Below are 21966 nucleotides of genomic sequence, written 5' to 3' on the forward strand. Positions count from 1 at the left end.
AAATACATGTGCTCATTGAACCTAGCTCTGTAGCCATTAAATCTGTGCTCCTTTTTTTTAAACACATCGGTATTGTGTTAGCATTTGGTTGAAATTATTTTAATATTGTAAACTCTTTGCTTAGTTAAGTTCTAAGGCGGCATTTGTAAAAATACATTTGTAACCAAAATAGTAGAGCATGGTAGAATTATGTATTGAGAATAGACTTACTAATGCTGACTGGTGTTTTGTTTAGCTTGCCAATGTTCAGCTCAAGGTTCGTTTCAGAGTACATGTAACCCTGTGACTGGGCAATGTGAATGTCGACCAGGGGTAATTGGACTGAAATGTGACAGGTGCTCATCTGAGCTGGATGATTATCCATATTGTCAAGGTATGTTAAAAGTCTAGGTAAATATAAAAAACTTAAAGTGATTGTAAGTGCTAACCTTGTAAAACAACCCATTCAGTTTAAATTGAAATTAAAGGCAAAATATTTTTGTATAGACATAAAACAAATGATAAATACCTTTTTTCCCTTTTTTATAAATTATCACACTCCCTCTGTTCTCAGCTGCAGAAGAGCTGGGGGGAGGAGAAACAGCAGCACAGTGAGCTTGCCAGTGAATGGCTGTGCAGCAGGGGCGTGTCATGGCAAGTCAGATCATTGGAGGAGAGTACACTGACTTCCCAGCATAGCTAGAGAACTGACCAGCTGTGCTCTACTGCTTAGCATGGTCAGTTTTTAATAGGAAAGCAGAGGGACTAGCAGGAACACCAGGGATTTCACACAAAGGAAGCAATACAAATAGAACAGGATACTTTCTCATACAAGTGCATGGTACAGCAGGCACATATCAGAAATATAAAATGCTGGGGTAACAAACGCTTTAAGGCACAGAAAGAGCAGCAAGCTTCCTGTACATCCTATATTGAGTCAGTAAACATTGTAACATGTACACAATCTTGTGTTAGCTGTACTAGCTATAAAATGTGCTCATTGGCTGAGATTGTAGATATGAAGTATTTAAATGTTAACAATGCTTTTCAGGGATAAATACATTAATATAATTAATTTATTTATTACAATAATTATTTGGTTAATAGAGGGACTGTAAGACTTACCTTCCCTGAGAAAAATCAGGTTTGACACAAGTCTGCAGGGCTAGTCATTTGTCCATCAGTGTTCACAATTGCTGATCCTAGGCCTTCATACATGTGACCAGTGCTAAAAGCAGCCTGGAGCAGCACTTTCTCCAGGAAAGGTAAGAATGTATGTTACTCTTAGTTTATCTATTACAGTAGGCCACCGTTCAAACTTGAAAGTTTTTCTGCTCATTTCCCTATGCCTGTCTACACCTGTCTGTGCCTTACTAGAATCTCATTCTTTCTAATAGTCCCTGTTCACACTTGTACACTTAGTCACCCTATGTGCTATGCCCAACACTCAAAATAGTATATAGTACCAGTGTTTTTGGTCCTATAGGCTTTAACGGGAGTGTCTGTAAATGCACAATGCGTTCATTTTTCTGTGCATTTTTACACCCGAAGAACTCCTGTCCTACTATAGAACTGCACTCCTCCCCTTGACATCCCAAGAAATAAACTACTGAAGCTTAATACATATGCAAACACGCCTTTAGTGCACCTGTAAGGTCTCTGAAAAATGCCTAAAAAAATGCTTCAAAATGACCAGAAATATACTAATGGAATGCAGGCTAAGACTGTGAACATCAAATTATTGAGTACAGGCCATCTTTAAAGGTCTCAATGTGTAACATTTCCTTAGAAAAGTTAATTAAACTTTAAACTAGGTAAGCAGAATACCTGCAGTTTTTTCAAGTTTTGGCCTTAGCAAGAATTGTGCATCTCTAGTTTGAACATTCATGGCTCTAAAACAGGGATCCTCAAACTACGGCCCTCCAGCTGTTGCGGAACTACACATCCCATGAGACAATGTAAAACTCTGCCATTCACAGACATGACTAGGCATGATGGGAATTGTAGTTCCTGAACAACTGGAGGGCCATAGTTTGAAGACCCCTGCTCTAAAACTATAGCATACAGTATATGTAAAGCCAAACATTTTTTTTTGTGGATACAGTAAGGAATAGTTCACCACTTTTTGGTGTCTTTGCCTTACTGGGGGAGATTTCCCTTTACACTGTCACCAAGAAAAGTGTCCCCAATAGATTTCCGCTCCACTGACAGCTGTAAAATATTTTAATTTGTCATCACTTTCTGTACCTTGGATAGTGGTCACTAAGATAAAATGGAGGAAAGCAGATAGTAATAAAACCACACTTTTCAACTCTATCCAAACCTAACAAATACATTTTGGCTTTAGATACACCATTACCTTGCGTTGTCTATGGTCAGCAGGGTATTTGATAATCTTGAAAATATTTTTTTTTTCCCCAGTATTTAAAGGTGTTTTTCTAACATATTTGCCTAGTGTTGGAACAGGCTTGAAAACAAATACTTTTAGACCATTAAATTCCCTGGTTCTTTGGCATATTTCCTCAAGCATTTAAAAAGTCTAGGCTCCTATCCAGTACTAAACAACGATATATTCTTGTTTCCCAAGCATTATCAAGAAGGAAAAACATGCAACATTTTACTAAGCTTTGAGGTTGTCTCCTATGGGAACCAGCCAAAAAAACAAAAGAACCATTGTGGGACTAAGCACTGGCAGGACATTTTATAACACATAAACATCTCATGAGATTGTTAATCAAGTTCTTTTTATTACATGTGTGAAATAAATCATCAGAATAGGCTCATTTTCTAAATAAACCAATTTAGTTTAACACTATACTAAATGGCTGTGTTATACAAGCTTATAGATACAACTATGTAACTCAGGCACGTCACATTTGCCTGGCTTCCAGTGAAGATGTATAGCCCAAGGTAGATACCCTCAAGTCAGCACTGCTGGGAAAATAGCTATTAACTAGCTTGGAAATGTCAAAAAAGACAATGGCCATCTCTTCCAACATTTCAATGTAGAGACAAGACTTTCATCAGGGCCAGAGTTGTATAAAGTACTCGATACCCATTGAGTAAAAGTACAAGTGCTCGATCAAAAAGTGACTTGAGTAGAAGTACTAAAGTATTCAACATTTTTTGTACTTAAGTATTGCAAGTAGTTTTTTTTTAAATTTTGCTACTCAAGTACTGAAAGTAAAAGTACAAGTACTGTGTTATGTAGTTATTAAAGAAAGAAGTCAAAAGTTTGAACATCATATTGTTTTTTATTATTTCAAATGCAGCTTTTATTTATACATACAGTAGCATTTATTTTCGTATGCGCTGATAATACGCATGTTTTGAGCTTCATGAAACCTGCCATCTACTGTTCTGGCAGTCGTAATTTTTATAATTGTTACGAGTAACTATGCAGCACAAAAAAAAAAAATATCGGAGTAGAAGTATTGAAATCATTGAAAAATGTAGTGAAGTAAAAGTAGAAGTAGGAGAAAAAAATTATACTCTAGGAAAGTACAGATACCGCCTTTCGGGACTTAAGTACAGTAGTGAAGTAGTTCTACTTAGTTACTATATATTTCTGATCAGGGCTTTTACATATCTTATAAGGAATACATGTGTGGTGGCATTGGTTCATGGAGAGATAATTTGAGTGGTTTGTGACCTTGAATCTGGTTGTTATTCAGCACAATCTGGCTTCTTTACCAGGGGTAGTAACTTGTGGCTATTGAATTGTATATTCCACAATAGTGGAAGATCTGTAGGTTGCCTTAGATATGAATTATACTCTCTGTATTAGCACAGCTAGAGCAGACATCCATTGTCATTATTATTAGGGACCTCAAGTCTATCGACACATGAGTGTTTAATTAATATCTAAATGACACATAATGCAGGTAGGTAGTCTTACTCGCTCGCATCCCTTGGCATTCAGATGCTAAGCCAAATGCCCTGAAAGGTTGGTTGCTTTTCAAACATGGCTTTTTCTTTCAAAGGAATAGGTCAAATTTAGTATTTCTAAACTGCGCACAAATAATATTTAGGGTGATTTCACACTGGTATTGGCTTGTAAAAGAAACATGTAAAGCAAGCTTTGCAAAGCATATTTCTTCTGATATGGGATGACACAGACAACAAGCAGGGACTGGGACAAATGCCCCTTTTTGTCCTGGTAACAGGTAATACAGAGTTTTTCTCCTATAAACCTTTAATACTGTACTTATCTACATCTGAAAGTGTTAACAGTATGATATATACTACACTCTATAGTTTTATTCTTACTTTTGGATAGTGTTCTCAGAAGTCATTTTTTTATTATCTTTCATAACAGGCTTTAATGGTGAATGTAACCCCATTGGGACCATCAATTCTCAAGCCGTAAGTTGTTTTTTTTCTTTTCCCCATATCATAAGCGTTAGTGGGGTTAATTTACTAAAGGCAAATTGGCTGTTCACTTTTCAAGGGAAGTTAAACTCTAGTGGGAATTTTCCCCAGACATTGGTGAATGATGTGAAGCTCCACTGACTTTCATCATCCAATCATGTGCAAGCATATATGCTGGGTATTATTTGCTAAGTGACATTTTACCATATTCACTACACTCTGGGGGGGGGGGGATTCACTTGCAAAGTGCAACTTCCCTTACCAAGTGAGCAGCCTATTTGCTTTTAGTAAATCAACCCAAGTGTCAGTTCAGATGTCTGTTGAGATCGAAAAACGTTGAAAAACAAGTTAATTTCTTTTCTCCTAGATTTCTTGTTAATTGTGTAATAGTTGTTATGTTTTGTGTATAAAGTGGAACACATAAGGAACAAGGATTTACTGATACAGTATTATTTCCTATCATGCCCATGCCATGTTAGCTATTTATTTCATAAACAATCTTAGCTCTTCCTGATGCTCACTTCACAGAAAACAAGCAACTTAGAATGTAGTGAGAGCAGATATTTTATAACATTGGGATATAGTAAAAGGCTTACAGTGTATGTATAACCAAATTGTTCAGAGGGAGAAAGGATTAGAACCCTTGTCGTGTTGTATTGCTCTGTCTTTCTGCTAGGTAGATTCACCCTCTCTATTTGTCCTTGTGACCACTGTTACCAGACAGACAGTGATGGGAAACTCAAACTTTAACAGTTGTCACCAGAACAAGAGGTGAAGGGAAATATTCAAATGTCAATTCAGAATGTCTATTGAGATCCTTTTGACTTCTACCATGGAGGCTTTTAATTGAGCAAAAGCTGGGATGATTGTTGACAACAAAAAAAAACAGGTGAGATCTTCAAATTAGGAGACCTGGTCCAGTGACAACTGTCTAAAAGGGAAATTCCACCTACTTTGTAGAGATTGTCTTTTACTTTCTGTAATGTGAAGTATCCCCAATAGGAGGCAAACAGCAAAAAAACAAAAACTGAGAGGTGTTTCAACCCATCACTACCCTATTCAAAAAGTTTTGGCTATACACACACTTTTATTTGTAACAATATTAATAGTTGGGAATACACAGATGAAGGGTAAATGGGTCTACATAACCTTCATTTTCTGCTTTTCTCAGGGCCGCTGCCAGTGCCTGCCTAGAGTTGAGGGTATAACATGTGATCATTGCAAGCCACTATATTGGAATTTGGATAAAGAAAATCCACAAGGCTGTATTGGTAAGCTTCTGGTATACGTTTAAAAACTACGGCTAAAGTGGGAGATTAATATCACTTTGGTTTAGGTAGTTAACCCTTTCACTGACAGGCCCTGTGCTCCATTTTTAAACTTAACTGGCGAGGCCATTTTTGCAAATTATCCATTGCTTTTTTATTTTTCCCTTACAGTTTTCAGAGTTTGTTAAAGACCCCCCCCCCCCCCCAAACCATATATTTTCTGAAAGCACATGACCAGTAGAATACAAATAAGGTACTACTGATTTTTAGAGCACAATGATATTTGGGAAAATGTTTATCAAAACAATATTTCTGCTCAAAATACATTAAAATCATTATTAGCAGATAAAAACACAGCACATATTACAAAAGTCCTGCTAAATATAAAAGCTTACCTGTATTGAGTTAATAAATAATGACTATTTGTAAATTTTAGATTGTGCCTTTTTGCGAAATGGGGAAAATCAAACATACGCAAAAATGGAAATATCCAAATTTCTCAAAAAATCTAGAGGTTTTCATTATTCCCTTACATCTTTCAGAGTTTAAGACCCCCCCAAACCATATATTTTCTGAAAGCACATGACCTGTAGAATAAAAAGAAGGTGCTACTGATTTTAACGTCCTGCGATATTTGCGTAAATGTTTATCAAAACTATATATTCGCTAACAATTCTCTAAATTAATTTTTAGCAGATATAAACACAGAAAATTTCACTAAATTCCTGCTAAATTCCTACTAAATATAAAAGCTTAACCTGTATTGAGTTAAAGAACCAAATTTCTCTAAAAATCTGAAGGTTTTCATTGTTCCCTTACAGTTTTCAGAGTTTGTTAAAGACCCCCCCATCAATCCATATATTTTCTGAAAGCATAGGACCAGTGCTACTGATTTTTAAGGCCCAAGGATATTTGCACAAATGTTTACCAAATCAATAATATACAAACATGGCAAAATTTACAAAATTCCTGCTAAATTCCTACTAAATATAAAAGCTTAACCTGTATTGAGTTACAAAATAACAAATATTTGTAAATTTTTAATTGCACCTTCTTGTGAAATGGTGAAAACGGAACTTACACAAAACTGCAAATAACCAAATTTCTCAACAATTTTATTTTTTCATTTTCAGCTTTCAGGGTTTTTAACAAAAAACCCCCAACTATACATTTTGCAAAAGCAAAGGGCCAGTAGAATAAGTGGAAGGTGCTATTGATTTCAAAGGCCCCTCGATATTTGCACAAATGTTTGCCAAAACAAAATTTTCACTAAAAATGCACTAAAATCATTATTAGAAGATACAAACACAGCAAATTGTACACAATCCCTGCTAAGCTCATTCTAAATGTAAAAGCTAAACCTGTATTGAGTTAATAAATAACAAATATTTGTACATTATAAATTGCGCCTTTTTTTAGAAATAGTGAAAATCTGACGTACGCAAAAACCATATATTTTCTGAACGCACATGGCCAGTAGAATAAAAAGAAGGTGCTACTGATTTTTAAGGCACCGCGATATTTGCGTAAATGTTTATCAAACCAATATTTTCGCAAAAAATTAGAACATGGCAAAATTTACAAAATTCCTACTAAATATAAAAGTTAAAACTGTATTCAGTTAATAACCAATATTTGAACAAATATTTGTACATTTTAAATTGTACCTTTTTATGAAATGGTGAAAACTAAAATTAACGCAAAACTGTAGAAAAAAACAATTTATTCAAAAAATCTAGAGGTTACCATTTTTCACTTACAGTTTTCAGAATTTGAAAAGTCCCCTCAGGCTCGGTTCACACTGCTGCGATGTGGGAAACCTTGTGAATCCAGTGCGGGTTCCCACATCGCACCTGAATCGCTGGCAGCTCTCACTGCCGTCTGCGAACTGCTGCGGGTGTCAATACAAAGTTAATGACACCCCCAGATCGGTTTGCAGATCGCAGTGTGAACTGTGATTTCGAACAGGAATTGAATTGCATGGGTGTGAACACCCACGCAATCCGATTCTGATGCGGACAAAAAAAGGGTCCTGCACGAGTTTGGTACGAATGCGATGCAAATTCAGCTATACAGTTTGTATGGCTGAATTCACATCGCACAGACATTGCATGTGATCTTCACAGCAATGCCGTGCAAACCATATGCGATGTCTGGTATCGCACCAGTGTGGGTCGGCCCTCAAACCAGACATTTTCTAAAAGCACATGAACTGTAGAAGAAAAAAAGTGCTACTGATTTTTTGGGCCCGCTATGATTGCGCAAATGTTCATCATATCGTTATTTTCACTAAAAATACACTAAAATCATTAATAGTGCACATAAACACAACATAACTTGCAAAATTCCTGCTAAATTACTAATAAAGCATTGTTCACATGTGGCAAACTAAACTGTACGCCCATGGAGGGCCATGTTTACCCACACAGGGATGCACAGGTGTTCCATGCATCCCCGTACAGGCAGTCTCATTTATGTCAATTGGAATGCAACAGCTGCACAGGCATAGCTGCTGTTCCCAATCTGACACCCGTGTGGGTGCACGACCCCGAATGCAGACAGTGTGAGCTCAGGGACATGCACGCGGACCTACATGGATGTCAAATTGGGAGCGCCGGCTCTGTTCGTGCAGTTGCTATATCCCAAATGACATCAATGGGACTGCCTGAACAGAGATGCATGGACCATCTGTGCATCCCTGTAAAGGTACGTTGTGTATGCCCGATGTGAACAAGCCTTAGGCCCCTTTCACACAAGCAGACCGATTGGTTCTGCCTGTCCGTTTTTCAAGCGGGCCCAATCAGACCACCCATTATTTTCTATGGAGAGGCTGATGTAAATGGACATGTGTTCGTTTACACCTGCCTGCATCCGATCCGAAATCTCCCCAATAGGACACAGGTGGCAAAATAAAAAATAAAAAAAGCCTATAGTTTTACTTTAGGGTAAAATGCTTTGACTGTGGAACAGAAAACCGGTTAATAAAATAACTCAAGACAGTTGTTTCTGCCTCTCAGAGCTGAAATAGGTGCTAATAGTAACTCTGATATACAGATCAGGACTTTGGCTTTCAAACCAATAGCAGGTCCTTGCAGCTACATAAAAAAAAACAAAGCAAAAAGGTATTTTAGGATGTAATATTTTCACCAGAGTAACTACAACCTTCAGGGCCCCAGTACAAGAAACCATGAAGGGCCCCTCGACCCCATCCTGGGGCCCTTTCCCATATTCTGCAGTGGGCCACCTCCTACCGTCTTGAGCCCCCCCCCCACATGGTGATTGAACGCCAGGGTCCAGTAGTAAGTGAGACCTTTGAGACCCTGATAGTTCTGCCACTGACCCTACTATTACTAGGGGGCATTTTGGAAGATGTAAGGGAGCACTTTGGAGGATATAAGGGGCCACTCTGGAGGTAATAAAACAGTACTTAATGCCTCCAGAGTGGCCCCTTAGGATCAGTGGCAGTAGTGGGGGAGATGGGATCAGTGGCAGTAGTGGTGGTGGAATGGAGGCATGGAGTCAGTGGTGGTGGTGGGATCAGTGGCAGTGGTGGGGGGATGGGATCAGTGGCGATGGCTGGATCAGTGGCAGTGGTGGGGGATGGTGTTGGGGGGATGGGATCCATGGCAGAGGGATGGTGGTGGGGGGATAGGATCCATGGCATAGGGATAGTGGTGGGGGGATGGGATCAGGGCAGAGGAATGGAGGGTGGGGGGGCTGGGGTCAGGGGCAGAGGGATGGTGGCGTGGGATGGGATCAGGGGCAGAGGGATGGTGGTGGAGGCATGGGATAAGGGGCAGAGGGATGGTGGCAGAAGGGATGAGATCAGGAGTAGAGGGAGGGTGGTAGAGGGATGGGATCGGGGGCAGAAGGATGGTGGTGGAGGGATGGGATCAGGGGCAAAGGGATGGTGGTGGGGAGGGGTGGGATCAGGGGCAGAGGGATGGTGGTGAGGAGGGATGGGATCAGGGGAAGAGGGATGGTGGTGGGGGGGAGGTGGGATCAGGGACAGAGGGATGGTAATGGGGTAATTATTATTATTTTTGTTATATTGCTGACATTTGGCAATACAGCAGCAGCTCTGAACCATTCACAGTCTAGTGTTCCCACCACAATCATGTAGACAGAATGGCCACTTTAGTAGCAGCCGCTACAGCACTGTGATGGCTTAGTGCATCTCATGTAACATGTCAGCTCTACAAATAATATCAAGCTTAATTGTACTTTCAGATTGCTCCTGTGAGGTAGATGGAACAATAAGTGGAATAGGGGAATGCCACCAGGTAAGAAATGCAAATATATGTATATTTTATATGCATTTTTGTATTAAAAACTGTGTTGATACAATGGGGGTTATTTACTAAAACTGGAGTGTGCAAAATCTGCTTTCCAGTTTTATTGTCAAAAGCTTAATTGAACAAGGTAAAGTTAGAAGCAGATTGGCTACCATACACATATGCACCAGATTCTGAGTGCACCAATTTTAGTAAACCCCCCCCAATATGTTCTACTAATACAATGGCATTATTGATGTGGGTACTTCTTTAGACATGATCAAAACATTCATCTTTTGGAAATCTTTGTAATGCTGGGAACAAATCTTTGGATTTTGTTTATTCCCTTTCATTTTAAAGTATAATCTATTGTTTCTGTGGTGGGGAAGGGGGGGTAGGGGTTAGGGGGGTTGCATTTATTGTAAACAAACCTGGTGATCCTGCCTATAAGTGACTTCCTCATAGGTTGACAATAAAGCCTCATAGCGTCTGAACTTTGACCCTATTTGGTCTTCCTGGCACTATACTGGTGCACAACATACCTTCATTCTTGGAATGAAACCCATTGAGATCAGCCAACTGTTGCAAAAAAATATTTCCTGAAAGCCCTCTCTTACTTTGAGTGACAGTGGCTTTGGCAATTAGGGTTAGTGGCACAAATTGGTATGTACTTGTGGCTTTTGAGGCAGAAGTAGGATCCTGGCAAGCTAGCCAAGAAAGCTGCTAAACTTTACACAGCACAAGCAGAAAGTTTGTGAAAAACAGGTAAAACTTGCATGAGAAATGAAGTACATATGGAGAAGCTGAATATATTAAAGCTTACTACTGACAAAGTAGTGTTTGTGGAGGGTTTAGTTCTACTTTAAAGTAAACCATCTTTATTAAGGAGGAATGAAGTCTTTAGGAAACTCCTTCTGCTGCTTGTGGTCTGCTACCAGAATCTTTCTCCAAAATAAACTATATTATCTCCAAAAGCTACTTTATTAAAATATTTGGAGAATTCCCAAAGGAAATGTGCAATATTGTCAATGGCAAACTTTGGAGCAATGATGTCAGTGAGTAACTTAATGACACCAGACCCAAAACAGACTTTTGAGCATATACTCAAGCACATGGCTTTATTCAAAGATAATCATATCATTTCTCTGAAGCTTTTCTAGCTACACAATGGGTACACAATGGGTGAAATTTATGGAATCAAGGCGAATTATATGTAAGCCTTAAATACAAAATGTGTTAAATGAATGTATATATATGGTAGGTGTAGCACTGCCCCCTAGAGGACTGCTGAGAATTACACTTTTTGGATTCCCCTAGGTTACCCTTACTGACAGTAGATAAACAGCAATGAAAGTTCTTGGCTCAGTCAATGATCAGTCCAGAGGATGTTGTTTTTGTGGTTTTATTGAGAACTTGTATAGGAGAAGGGATGAGTGGGATACTCCAACTATTAACTGTTCACAGTCTTGAGGACAGCTAACTGTAGAATGCGGCAAGGCCACTGCTTCACTCTGTCACCAAGCCGACTGCCTGTCGGCTTGGTGCACCCCTCACTGTGCCAACCCACTGGGATAGTTACAAAAGCATATGTGTCATTGGCCAGGTTTCCTCCACTGTTCAACAAACCTCTTCATTGGATACAGGGGGTCACTCCCTCAGCCCACATGAATCACACATTGAGCAGGCCTAACTATTAATCATGCTCCCCTGATAGGCAGAGAGCAACTATATTTTACCTGCTACTCTCATGATACGCAGGCAGAGCAAAACTATTATTCCAACCTAGCACCTATCTAGGAGGGTGCTACATAGGTAACAGAACAAACATTTTCATATGATGTTATTTGTTTGTAGCTTGGTGACCACAGACATCTAGGTTTATAAGGACAGCACAGCAAACGTGGTCTAAGGGGCACGTCATTAAAATTCTTAACTGAATTTATTGCCTAAAGTATTTAAAGTATTGTACGTAAATGTTACCAATTATTCTCTTGCTTCTATTTAGTCTGTTTATTATACTATTGAAAACATTTGTTTTATCGCCTCAATAAGTGCAAAAATAATACCTGTTGATCCTGCCAGAAATCTTGCTTGCTAATTACGTTCTGTGCTCTCTGCCTGTGCTGCACGCATATCAGCTGCATTGCTCACAGCTATCTTTGTGAACTACAAAATATTTCCCACCTATGTTATTGAGAAGAGGAGGGTTTTTTTTGTAGTTGTAGATCTAGAACTGTAGTTCTGTAGATGTAGTACAGTGAGTTAGTGTTGTTAGCTAAGGACAGGAAGTTTGTCGCTGGCAGGATTCACAGGTGAAAATACAAGAAAAAAGCCTGAAAAAATAAAACAAATTAAGCCACCACATCTAAGAACTAGTAAGCTGCAATGTACTATCTTTGTGTTCTTGAGTTTAGATATGCTTTAATGTTACATCATGTTAAGAATGCCCTTTTTATGAATTAACCCAGATTTTTGTTTATATTTAACATTTTCTTGCCCAGACTGATGGCGACTGCCATTGTAAACCAAACACTTGCAGCACATCCTGTGGAACTTGTGACGATGGCTATTTTTCCCTAGAAGGCAGAAATTATTTTGGATGCAAAGGTAAAACATCATATGTTTGTTATAAAGTTGCAAGATATTTTCCGAACTATGCTGGGTAGTGGAAATGATGTACAATACTATCAATTTTGTATAATAGTGTATACTTGCAATTTACACCAGATGTGGATTTTGGTTTGCTTTGGTATAATTTGCATTTTGTTGTTTTGATAGGCTGTCTGTGTGATGTGGGAGGAGCAGTCAGCCATCTGTGTGATGAATCATCAGGAAAATGCACTTGCAGAAAAAACATTGAAGGCAACAACTGTAAAATGTAGGTAATAATGTACTTCAAAGGGTAGACGTTGTTAAGTTAGTGTACAGTTATTCTGCAATAGAATTGTAAGTTTGTGCGAATCCTTATAGTTTTACTATTTTTCTTGGTTAAGCTCCACTAAAAAATTTTCTGTTAGTGACAGAGAAGATGATGTATAATATTTACTTAAAGAATAATTCTAGACGTGGATATTTTATACAAAGTCCATACCTGGCTGATGCCTTTGAAAGCTGGAAATCACTGAAGTAGACAGTACTACTCAGGCCCAGACTGGGACAAAAAAAAGACCTGGGCCTTTTAGATTGAGCAGCCCATTTTTTTTACCCCCCCCCCCATAGCAGTGTCCTGCCCCCCCCTTACAATAGCGTTCTGTACACACCCCCCCCCCCCCCAGGCAGTATCCTCTGCCCTCTTCACATAACCCCCCTCACTGTAGTGTCCTCTACCCCCTTCCCCCACAGTGATGTCCTGTACCCCCCCCCCCAATACTGTGTCCATTGCCCCTTCACATCATCCTCCACTGTAGTCTCCTCTGCCCCTAATAGCAGTGTTCTCTGACCCCCCCCCCCCCCCACACACAATAGTGTCCTTTACCCTCCAAAAAAGTGTCATCTGCCCTCCTTCATATCATTTTCATATATGGTGTGCCCTGATGGCCAGTTCAGGCCTGCCACTATTCCAATGATCTCCACTTGCTTCCGGGTACCATGCCGACCGACTGCACTTTTGCTTACTGTACACAGGAGGTTGGCTACTTGGCACCCTGGATGCTTTGAATTTTCTCAATGAAAACAAAGCATTCTTTGATTAGACAAGATAGAAAGTGTGATGTCATCGCCCTGGCGCCCGTGCCAAACAGCCAGCCTCCTGAGTTCAATAAGCAGAAGTGCAGCCGCTCAGCACGGGCCCCGAAAGTAAGTGATTTCTAGCTTCCAGGAGCATTGGCCAGGTTTGGTATATACATAGTTACTTATGTCCAAGCTCTGCAAAAAAAAACGTACTCCTTTCCAGAGCTCTGTGGCTTAGCTGAAGTGAAAGTATCACAGTAGTTATTTCCTTTCCAGCTGTGGAATTTGACTGGAACCTAAAGTGGATGTAAGCCCTCATATTTACCCAGTGAAATGAACAGCCTTGGATGATACTCACTCAGAGAATAAACAAATCTCCCTACATAAGTTTGATTTGCATATCTGCTGTCTTCAGCTTTCTACATTGTTTAGAAAATGAACATCATGTTAGAATTTTTTCTTCCTGTTCCAGCGCTGGGTGTGGAGTCTTGGCATACAATGTGTGACAGCTGATTGGAGGAAAGGCACTCCCCCCCCCCCCCCTCTCCACATAGGCAGAGGAAGGAAGAAACATGCAGAGCTGTGCTGTGAATAGACCAGCTCTCTGCTTATCTATCTTTATGCACCCACCCTGACACAAATTTCCAGCTGCTTTTATATCCCGTGTCGGATAACTTGTCAGAAGTTTCATGCTGATAACAGAGAAAGGGACCAGCAGAAAGGCATGGGACTTTTGGAGATAGATAAGTAAACACTACATATATATGTGCCCAGGTCAAATTTCATGAATGGGGTTTACATCTACTTTAGGACAAAGCTGTCTGCTAAGTGATAAATCACAACTCTGATGACTCTGATGATTAACCACTTAAGCCCCGAATGATTTTACCCCCTTCCTGACCAGGGCCTGTTTTGCGATTCGGCACTACGTGACTTTAACGGACAATTGCGCGGTCGTGCGACGATGTACCTAAACAAATTTGATTTCCTTTTTTTCCCACAAACAGAGCTTTCTTTTGGTGGTATTTAATCACCTGTGCGATTTTTTGATCATGCGCTATAAACAAAAAAATATCGACAATTTTGCAAAAATAACAATATTTTTCACATTTTTTTATATGAAATTCCCAAAATAAAATGTAAAAATCAAAATTTTTTAACATTTTTGGCCAATTTGTTTTCTGCTACATATGCTTGGTAAAAAAAATTACAATAAGCGTATTTTGATTGGTTTGCGCAAAAGTTATTGCGTTTACTAACTAAGGGAAAGATTTTTGTCATTTTTGTTGTTTTTTTTTTAACGAGTAATGGCGGCGATCTGCGATTTATTTTGCGGGACTGCGACATTGCGGCGGACAGATCGGACCCTTGACTGACATTGTTGATACTTTTGGGGTTACCAGTGACATTACTACAGTAATCAGTGCTATACATATGCACTGTTACTGTAAAAATTACACTGGCAGGGAAGGGGTTAACTTTATTGGGGAAGGAAGGGGTCAAGTGTGTCCCTAGGGGCGTGTTTCTAACTGTGATTGGATGTGGCTTTACATGTAACAGCACAGATCAACGGTCCTACATAGCAGGACCTTATGATCTGTGTTGTTACACAGGGAAGAATGACAGGCGCCTTTGTTTACATTAGCCGCCTGCCTTTCTCCCTTCACAGCGGACGATCGCAAGTGACCGGCGGACATCGGGTCCGCCGGTCACACGCACGGAGGTGTCCGTGAACGACCTGGGGCAGGAGCGCGCCTGCTGGGGCGCGCGCTCGCCCCCTATTGGCTTACAGGCTAGTGACGTACCCATACGTCACTTTGCCTGGCCAGGGCTGACCGCCGCAGTATATGTGCTTGCGGCGGTCGGCAACCGGTTAATCTGAATCCATTATAGACCAGAAACTGTACAGCATGTAAAAGGAAGTCTACAGCTCCATCTGCTGGCTAGATGAAAGACTGAATAATATTTATAATGTATAATAAATATACATTTTTATAATATTATAAATAATATGTATATGAAATATTTCATGGCTACCTGACCAGATAAAAATATTTTTTTCAATTTAATCTTGATATAAGAAATAAAGTAAAAAATTTACAAAAATACTATACATTACATTAATATAAAACATTTTAAATTCATAGTCAAAGGTCTAAAAAAACCTCTGTTTCAGAATGTGGATCTGACTTCCCAGTGTTTAAAGATTCCAGGATGGCCAAAGCTGTAAAAATCGAATCATATTATTTAAGTTTTATTTTTTTATATATTTTTTAAGTCACGTAGATTTTATAGTATACAAATGCACCTTAGATTTATCAAGGTGGACCTGCTTATTATATGGTTGAACCAGGGCCGGACTGGCCTACCGGGATACCGGGAAATTTCCGGTAGGCCGGCAAGTCCGCCTGTCCTGGGCCCGTTTTGAGGGCAGCAGCGCCCGTAAAGAATATGTCTCCCGGCCCGGCTGATGTGGCAACTGCGCATGCACAGTTCCGAAGATTGCCGGGCTCGGGAAAGCACGTACATGCTTCGGCATTTTCGGCCATAGAGCGCATGCGCAGTTCCGGTGACGTAATGGTGCCGGGCGGCGCCATTTTTAAATGTATTTCCACGCCTCTCCATGGTGGTGCATGCTGGCCGGCCGGCCAGCCGGCTGGGCAACAGGACTGGACCCCCTCCAGCCTCTGCAGCCTCTGGTCAGTGATCACCTGTCCTTTTTCTGTCCTCTACAATCTATTGCACAGCCTCTGACCACCTGTCATGTTTTGCTCTCCTGTCCCATCCACGCAGCCTCTGACCACCTGTCCTGTGTTGCTATCCTGTACCATGTCCAAACAGCCTCTGACTTCTCCTGTACCATGTCCGCACAGCCTCTGACGTCTCTTGTACCATGCCCGCACAGCCTAAGTCGTCTCCTGTTCCATCCAATGCACAGCCTCTGACCACCTGTCCTGTTTGCTATCCTGTAGCTTATATTGCCAGAACATATCTGTCTTATCTATATATAATACACTGTTCAAATGTGTTTTAAAATGCATGGTTTTCCCTTTTATGAACAAGAAAATAATGGTGTTATGCTGTTGGGCCGGTGTAATAATACTATGGAGCTGGTATGAAATTATTTCCAGGGCTGGTTTTTATTCCCAGTTCGGCCCTGGGTTGAACATTGCCCAATTGTATCTTAAAGTGGTGCTGCCTCTAGATAACATACATCTAGTATTCAAAGTAATGAGCTTTATCTAAACCTAGCAAATGTTTGCTGTTTGCAGTTTTGTATTCGAATTTTGGCATGTTCTTCTCGTACAATGGACACATACTGAAAATAAACTTCTGAATATTATTTTTTACAGACCAAAACTAAGATTCTACTTCCCTGACCTCTATCAAATGAAATATGAAATAGAGGATGGCACAAGTTCTGATGGAAGGGCCATACGTTTTGGATACAACGCAGAGGAGTTTCCTGGGTTTAGCTGGCGGGGATATGCTCCAATGTCATCCTTACAAGTATGACAATTATTCTAAAACAGATAATTGGACAGAGCTACAGCATCCCATTTAGGCCCAACTCCAAATTTGACCATGAGTAATAAAGCTTTTATAGTCTCTCCAGGCAGGCTGTAGAGGTAATCAGGCAGCTGTAAAGCCGAATCACACCAGAAAGCCCATTGCCCGCTCTATAAATCTAAACAGACTTTTGGCTGCTATAGCAGCCTGGGTGTGTCTTTAAAATCGCTGTCTACCAGCTGCCATTTGTAAATGGTGCTAGTAGACAAGTGGTTAAGGTGAATGAGCTTGAAACAAACATGTGGGTGGTCTTTTATGGCCTGAAATCAGACATTTTATTTTTGCATGCTAGTCGCATATTACAAATGGAGAGGTAACTAAAGTTATGTAATGAGCGTAGTGTATTTGTGTTGTATTTTTGGACGAAAACTGTACTGATTAAATGAAAATCGTACGATCTGGTATCGTATAAGAAAAGTTTTCGTGCTTGTCTGATCGGATAATATCAGATAACCTGTCCATCTGATTATCGTACAATTGCTTTGAAAGAGGTATTTTTCGTACGATTTTCGGATCGTGTGTACTGGCTATTAGTCTCAATAACAAACTCTGCATTGCAAGCTACGAGGTAAAAAAAATTATTTTGGATGCAGGTATAAGATATAATATTACACAGTATTATCTTTTGGGCTGCATCATATTCTTCTTTCATGACATTAGAATGCTTGTAGTCGTGTTTTTCAATAGCGGAATACTGCAGTTGTGACTCCCTCCTTCCTTTGAATCTCCTTTTTGGCTGTCAGTTTGTAAAATTTTAGCAGGTAATATAATATGATGTTTATATTATTTGTATTATCGCCCAAAAAAGCAGTCAGGAATTTGCAATAAAGTTTACTAACATTCCTGTAATATGTGAACTATATGTGGGTGTTCTTTTTTAAACAAAGCTAAATAAACCAATAAAGGATGAGTTCACTGTTTTTAGAGTGGAACATGGAACATGTTGCTACTCCTGCTGCCGTTCCTCGATCCACTACCTCTAGTGACAGTGAGCTGGGATCTTCTTCCTGATCTCGCTGTCACAATTTTTTAAAAAACCGCTCCATCCACCCAGCCGGAGCATTCATTCACAGAGGTCTGTGAATGGGAGAACTTCAACTACCAACAGCCGTTGCTGCTGTCATAGGCCATCTTTGTTGTGTTGTCACATGAAAAGATATGATAAAATATTTACAAAAATGTGAGATGTGTACTCACTTTTGTGAGATACTGTATATATATATATATATATATAAATATATATATATATATATTTATATATATATATATATATATATATATTCACTATGTTGTCAAAAGTATTTGAAAGCTTGCCTTTACACGCACATGAAATTTAATGGCATCCCAGTCTTCGTCTGTAAGGTTCAGTATTTAGTTGGCCCACTCTTTGCAGCTATAACAACTTCAACTCTTCCAGGAAGGCTGTCCACAAGGTTTAGAAGTGTGTTTATGGAATGTTTGATCATTCTTCCAGAAGCCCATTTGTGAGGTCAGACACTGATGTTGGATGAGGAGGCCTGGCTCTCACTCTCCGCTCTAATTCATCCCAAAGGTGTTCTATTGGGTTGACATCAGGACTCTTTACAGGCCAGTCAAGTTCCTCCACCCCAAACTCGCTCATCCATGTCTTTATGGGCCTTGCTTTGTGCACTGGTGTGCAGTCATGTTGGAACAGCAAGGGGCCATCCCAAAACTGTTCCCACAAAGTTGGGAGCATGAAATTGTCCAAGATGTCCTGGTATGCTGATGCCTTAAGAGTTCCCCTTCACTGGAACTAAGGGGCCAAGCCCAACCCCTGAAAAACAACCCCACACCATAATCCCCCCTCCACCAAATGATTTGGACCAATGCACAAAGCAAGGTCCATAAAGACATGGATGAGCGAGTTTGGGACTATGGCTGGGATGCCATTAAAGCTCATATACGTGTAAATATATATATATATATATATATATATATATATATACAGTATCTCACAAAAGTGAGTACACCCCTCACATTTTTGTAAATATTTAATATATAAAATATAAATCATGGTGGCCACACAAAATATTGACACTGTGGGCCCAATTTGGACATTTCACTTAGGGGTATACTCACTTTGGTTTCCAGCAGTTTAGACATTAATAGCTGTGTGTGGAGTTATTTTGAGAGGACAGCAAATTTACACTGTTATACAGCTGTACACTCACTACTTTACATTGTAGCAAAGTGTCATTTCTTCATATATATATATATATATGGGTAAGGTGCTAGGAATGAAAGGATGCCACATCGTTTGATGGAAAAAAAATTGACCAACCTACAGTGGGCTGAATTCAAAGACACCCCGAAAATCAAAGTGAAAAAATGTCATTGCAGCAACTCAAAATGGCTCCCACATGCTTGTATGCATGACTGACAACGTCGGCGTATGCTCCTAATGAGACAACAGATGGTGTCCTGGGGTGTCTCCTCCCCAGATCTGGACCAGGGCATCACTGAGCTCCTGAACAGACTGAGGTGCAACCCGGCGGGGTCAGATGGACCTAAACATTATGTCCCAGAGGTGTTCTATTTGATTTAGGTCAGGCGAGTGTGGGGGCCATTCAATGATATCAATTCCTTCATCCTCCAGGAACTGGCTGCATACTCTCGCCACATGAGGCCGGGCATTGTTGTGCACCAGGAGGAACCCAGGACCCACTGCACCAGTGTAGGGTCTGACAATGGGTCCAAGGATTTCATCCCGATTTCTAATGGCAGTCAGGGTGCCATTGTCTAGCCTGTAGACTAGAGGTCTGTGCGTCCCTCCATGGATATGCCTCCCCAGACTATCACTAACCCACCACCAAACCGGTCATGCTGAACAATGTTACAGGTAGCATAACAATCTCCACAACTTCTCCAGACTTTCATGTCTGTCACATGTGCTCAGGGTGAACCTGCTCTTATCTGTGAAAAGCACAGGGCACCAGTGGGGGACCTGCCAATTCTGGTGTTCAATGGCAAATGCCAGTTGAGCTCCACGGTGCTGGGCAGTGAGCACAGGGCCCACTAGAGGATGTCAAGCCCTCAGGCCACCCTCATGAAGTCTTTTTCTGATTGTTTGGTCAGAGACATTTACACCAGTTTCCTGCTGGAGGTCATTTTATAGGGCTCTGGCACTGCTCATCCTATTCCTCTTTGCACAAAGGAGCAGATACCAGTCCTGCTGAATGGTTAGGGACCTTCTATGGCCCTGTTCAGCTCTCCTAGAGTAATTGCCTGTCTCCTGAAATCTCCTCCATGCTCTTGAGATTGTACTGGTAGACACAGCAAACCTTCTGGCAATGGCATGTATTAATGTGCCATCCTGGAGAAGTTGGACTGCCTGTGCAACCTCTATAGGGTCCAGGCATCACCTCATGCTACCAGTAGTGACACTGACCCTAGCCAAATGCAAAACAAGTGAAAAACAGTCAGAAATGATGAGTAGAGGAAAAAAAAGTCAGTGGCTTCCACCTGTAAAGCCATTCCTGTTTTGTAGATCGTCTCATTGTTGCCCATCTATTGCAGCTGTTTCATTAATTGCATTAACACCAAAGCAGCTGAAACTGATTAACAACCCCCTCTGCTACTTAACTGACCAGATCAATATCCCAGGAGTTTAACTGACTTAATGGTATACTCTGATTAAAAAGTGTTCCTTTTTTTAGTTATTTTTTGAGTAGTATGTATATACTGTATATATATATATATATATATATATATATATATATATATACATATAAATATATATATATATATATATATATATATATATATATATATATATATATATATATATATATCAGTTGCCAATCTTGTGGTTGGGACAACCCTATCATACAGCACAGGCAGGCTTTGGTCAATATTGCAGTTAGGTAATACAGCTTGGTCCAAGATCTACTCCAACCTCTGACTGGATGTAGAACTAGCAGATGCACACCGATGAGGTTATTCATGTGCCTTTCCCTCCTGTGGGTATGTTATGGAAACTAACTGCACCTTGTAAGACTTACGCTGTATTTATGATGCACATCTATTAGAGTCATTAAAAATACATTGAATGTTTTAAAATTAAAACACATTTAATGCTTTAAAATGAATGCATAGCTTAATTAAAAAAAATGTTTATACCTTCTTGGAGTTCAGTTTTGTTGCTGCAGTAAAATCAACTTGTATGTGTATTGCCAACTCCAGTATTATAAAGAAGATTAGGAGATATTCATATCCATGTCTTGTTTTGCTTTGTCTCTGCAGCCAGACCTGGTTATACTTGTCTGCAGCCTGCATTCCCTTCTTTCATCTCCTTTCTATGCTCAGCTTCCTTTCCTGCATGTCTGCAAAATACATATCTCAGTTGGTAAAGGATTTCTTCATACCTGAGACATTATTTGTAAGTGTTCTTTCTTTAAAACTATCTTTATATCTTTGCTGACCGTCAGATTTAGGGTTAGAAAGTCAACAGAGTCAACCAAATTACATTAAAAAGATAGAAGCGTGCAAAAATTCTGTATATGCTAAAGGGAAAACTCTAATTATACAACTGGTCCTTAGAGGTAAGCACAGGCCCAGTAAGATAAACTCAGCAATTCAAAATGTATAATGAACATACATACTGTACCCTGCTTTTATAAGTATGCATAAATCATTTTCTATATTTTTCACAGAATGAAGTTAAAATCTCAGTTAGCGTGGGTAAATCAAATCTCAATTTATTTCGTATTATTTTGAGATATATTAATCCTGAAGTGAATCCTATAACTGGGCACATCACTGCTTTCAGATCTCGGCTGAGCAAAGGTGAGTCAAATATAGGTACGGTATTTACA

General features: G+C 39.9%; 1 protein-coding gene across 2 annotated transcripts in view; it reads left to right on the top strand.

Annotated features, from left to right (window-relative positions):
• LAMA3 (laminin subunit alpha 3) overlaps positions 1 to 21966 on the top strand; it is a 244360-nt gene that overhangs the window by 92862 nt on the left and 129532 nt on the right. For both annotated transcript variants that reach the window (XM_082258666.1, XM_082258665.1), the window contains 8 exons: positions 236 to 373; positions 4298 to 4344; positions 5522 to 5621; positions 9849 to 9901; positions 12394 to 12499; positions 12671 to 12770; positions 16915 to 17071; positions 21805 to 21937. In XM_082258666.1, coding sequence (XP_082114792.1) covers positions 236 to 373; positions 4298 to 4344; positions 5522 to 5621; positions 9849 to 9901; positions 12394 to 12499; positions 12671 to 12770; positions 16915 to 17071; positions 21805 to 21937 — 834 coding nt within the window. The remainder of the gene's footprint in view (positions 1 to 235; positions 374 to 4297; positions 4345 to 5521; positions 5622 to 9848; positions 9902 to 12393; positions 12500 to 12670; positions 12771 to 16914; positions 17072 to 21804; positions 21938 to 21966) is intronic.

The sequence above is a fragment of the Pelophylax lessonae genome (genome assembly GCF_965119305.1).
Source record: "Pelophylax lessonae genome assembly, chromosome: 5".
NCBI classification, from domain to species: Eukaryota; Metazoa; Chordata; class Amphibia; order Anura; family Ranidae; genus Pelophylax; species Pelophylax lessonae.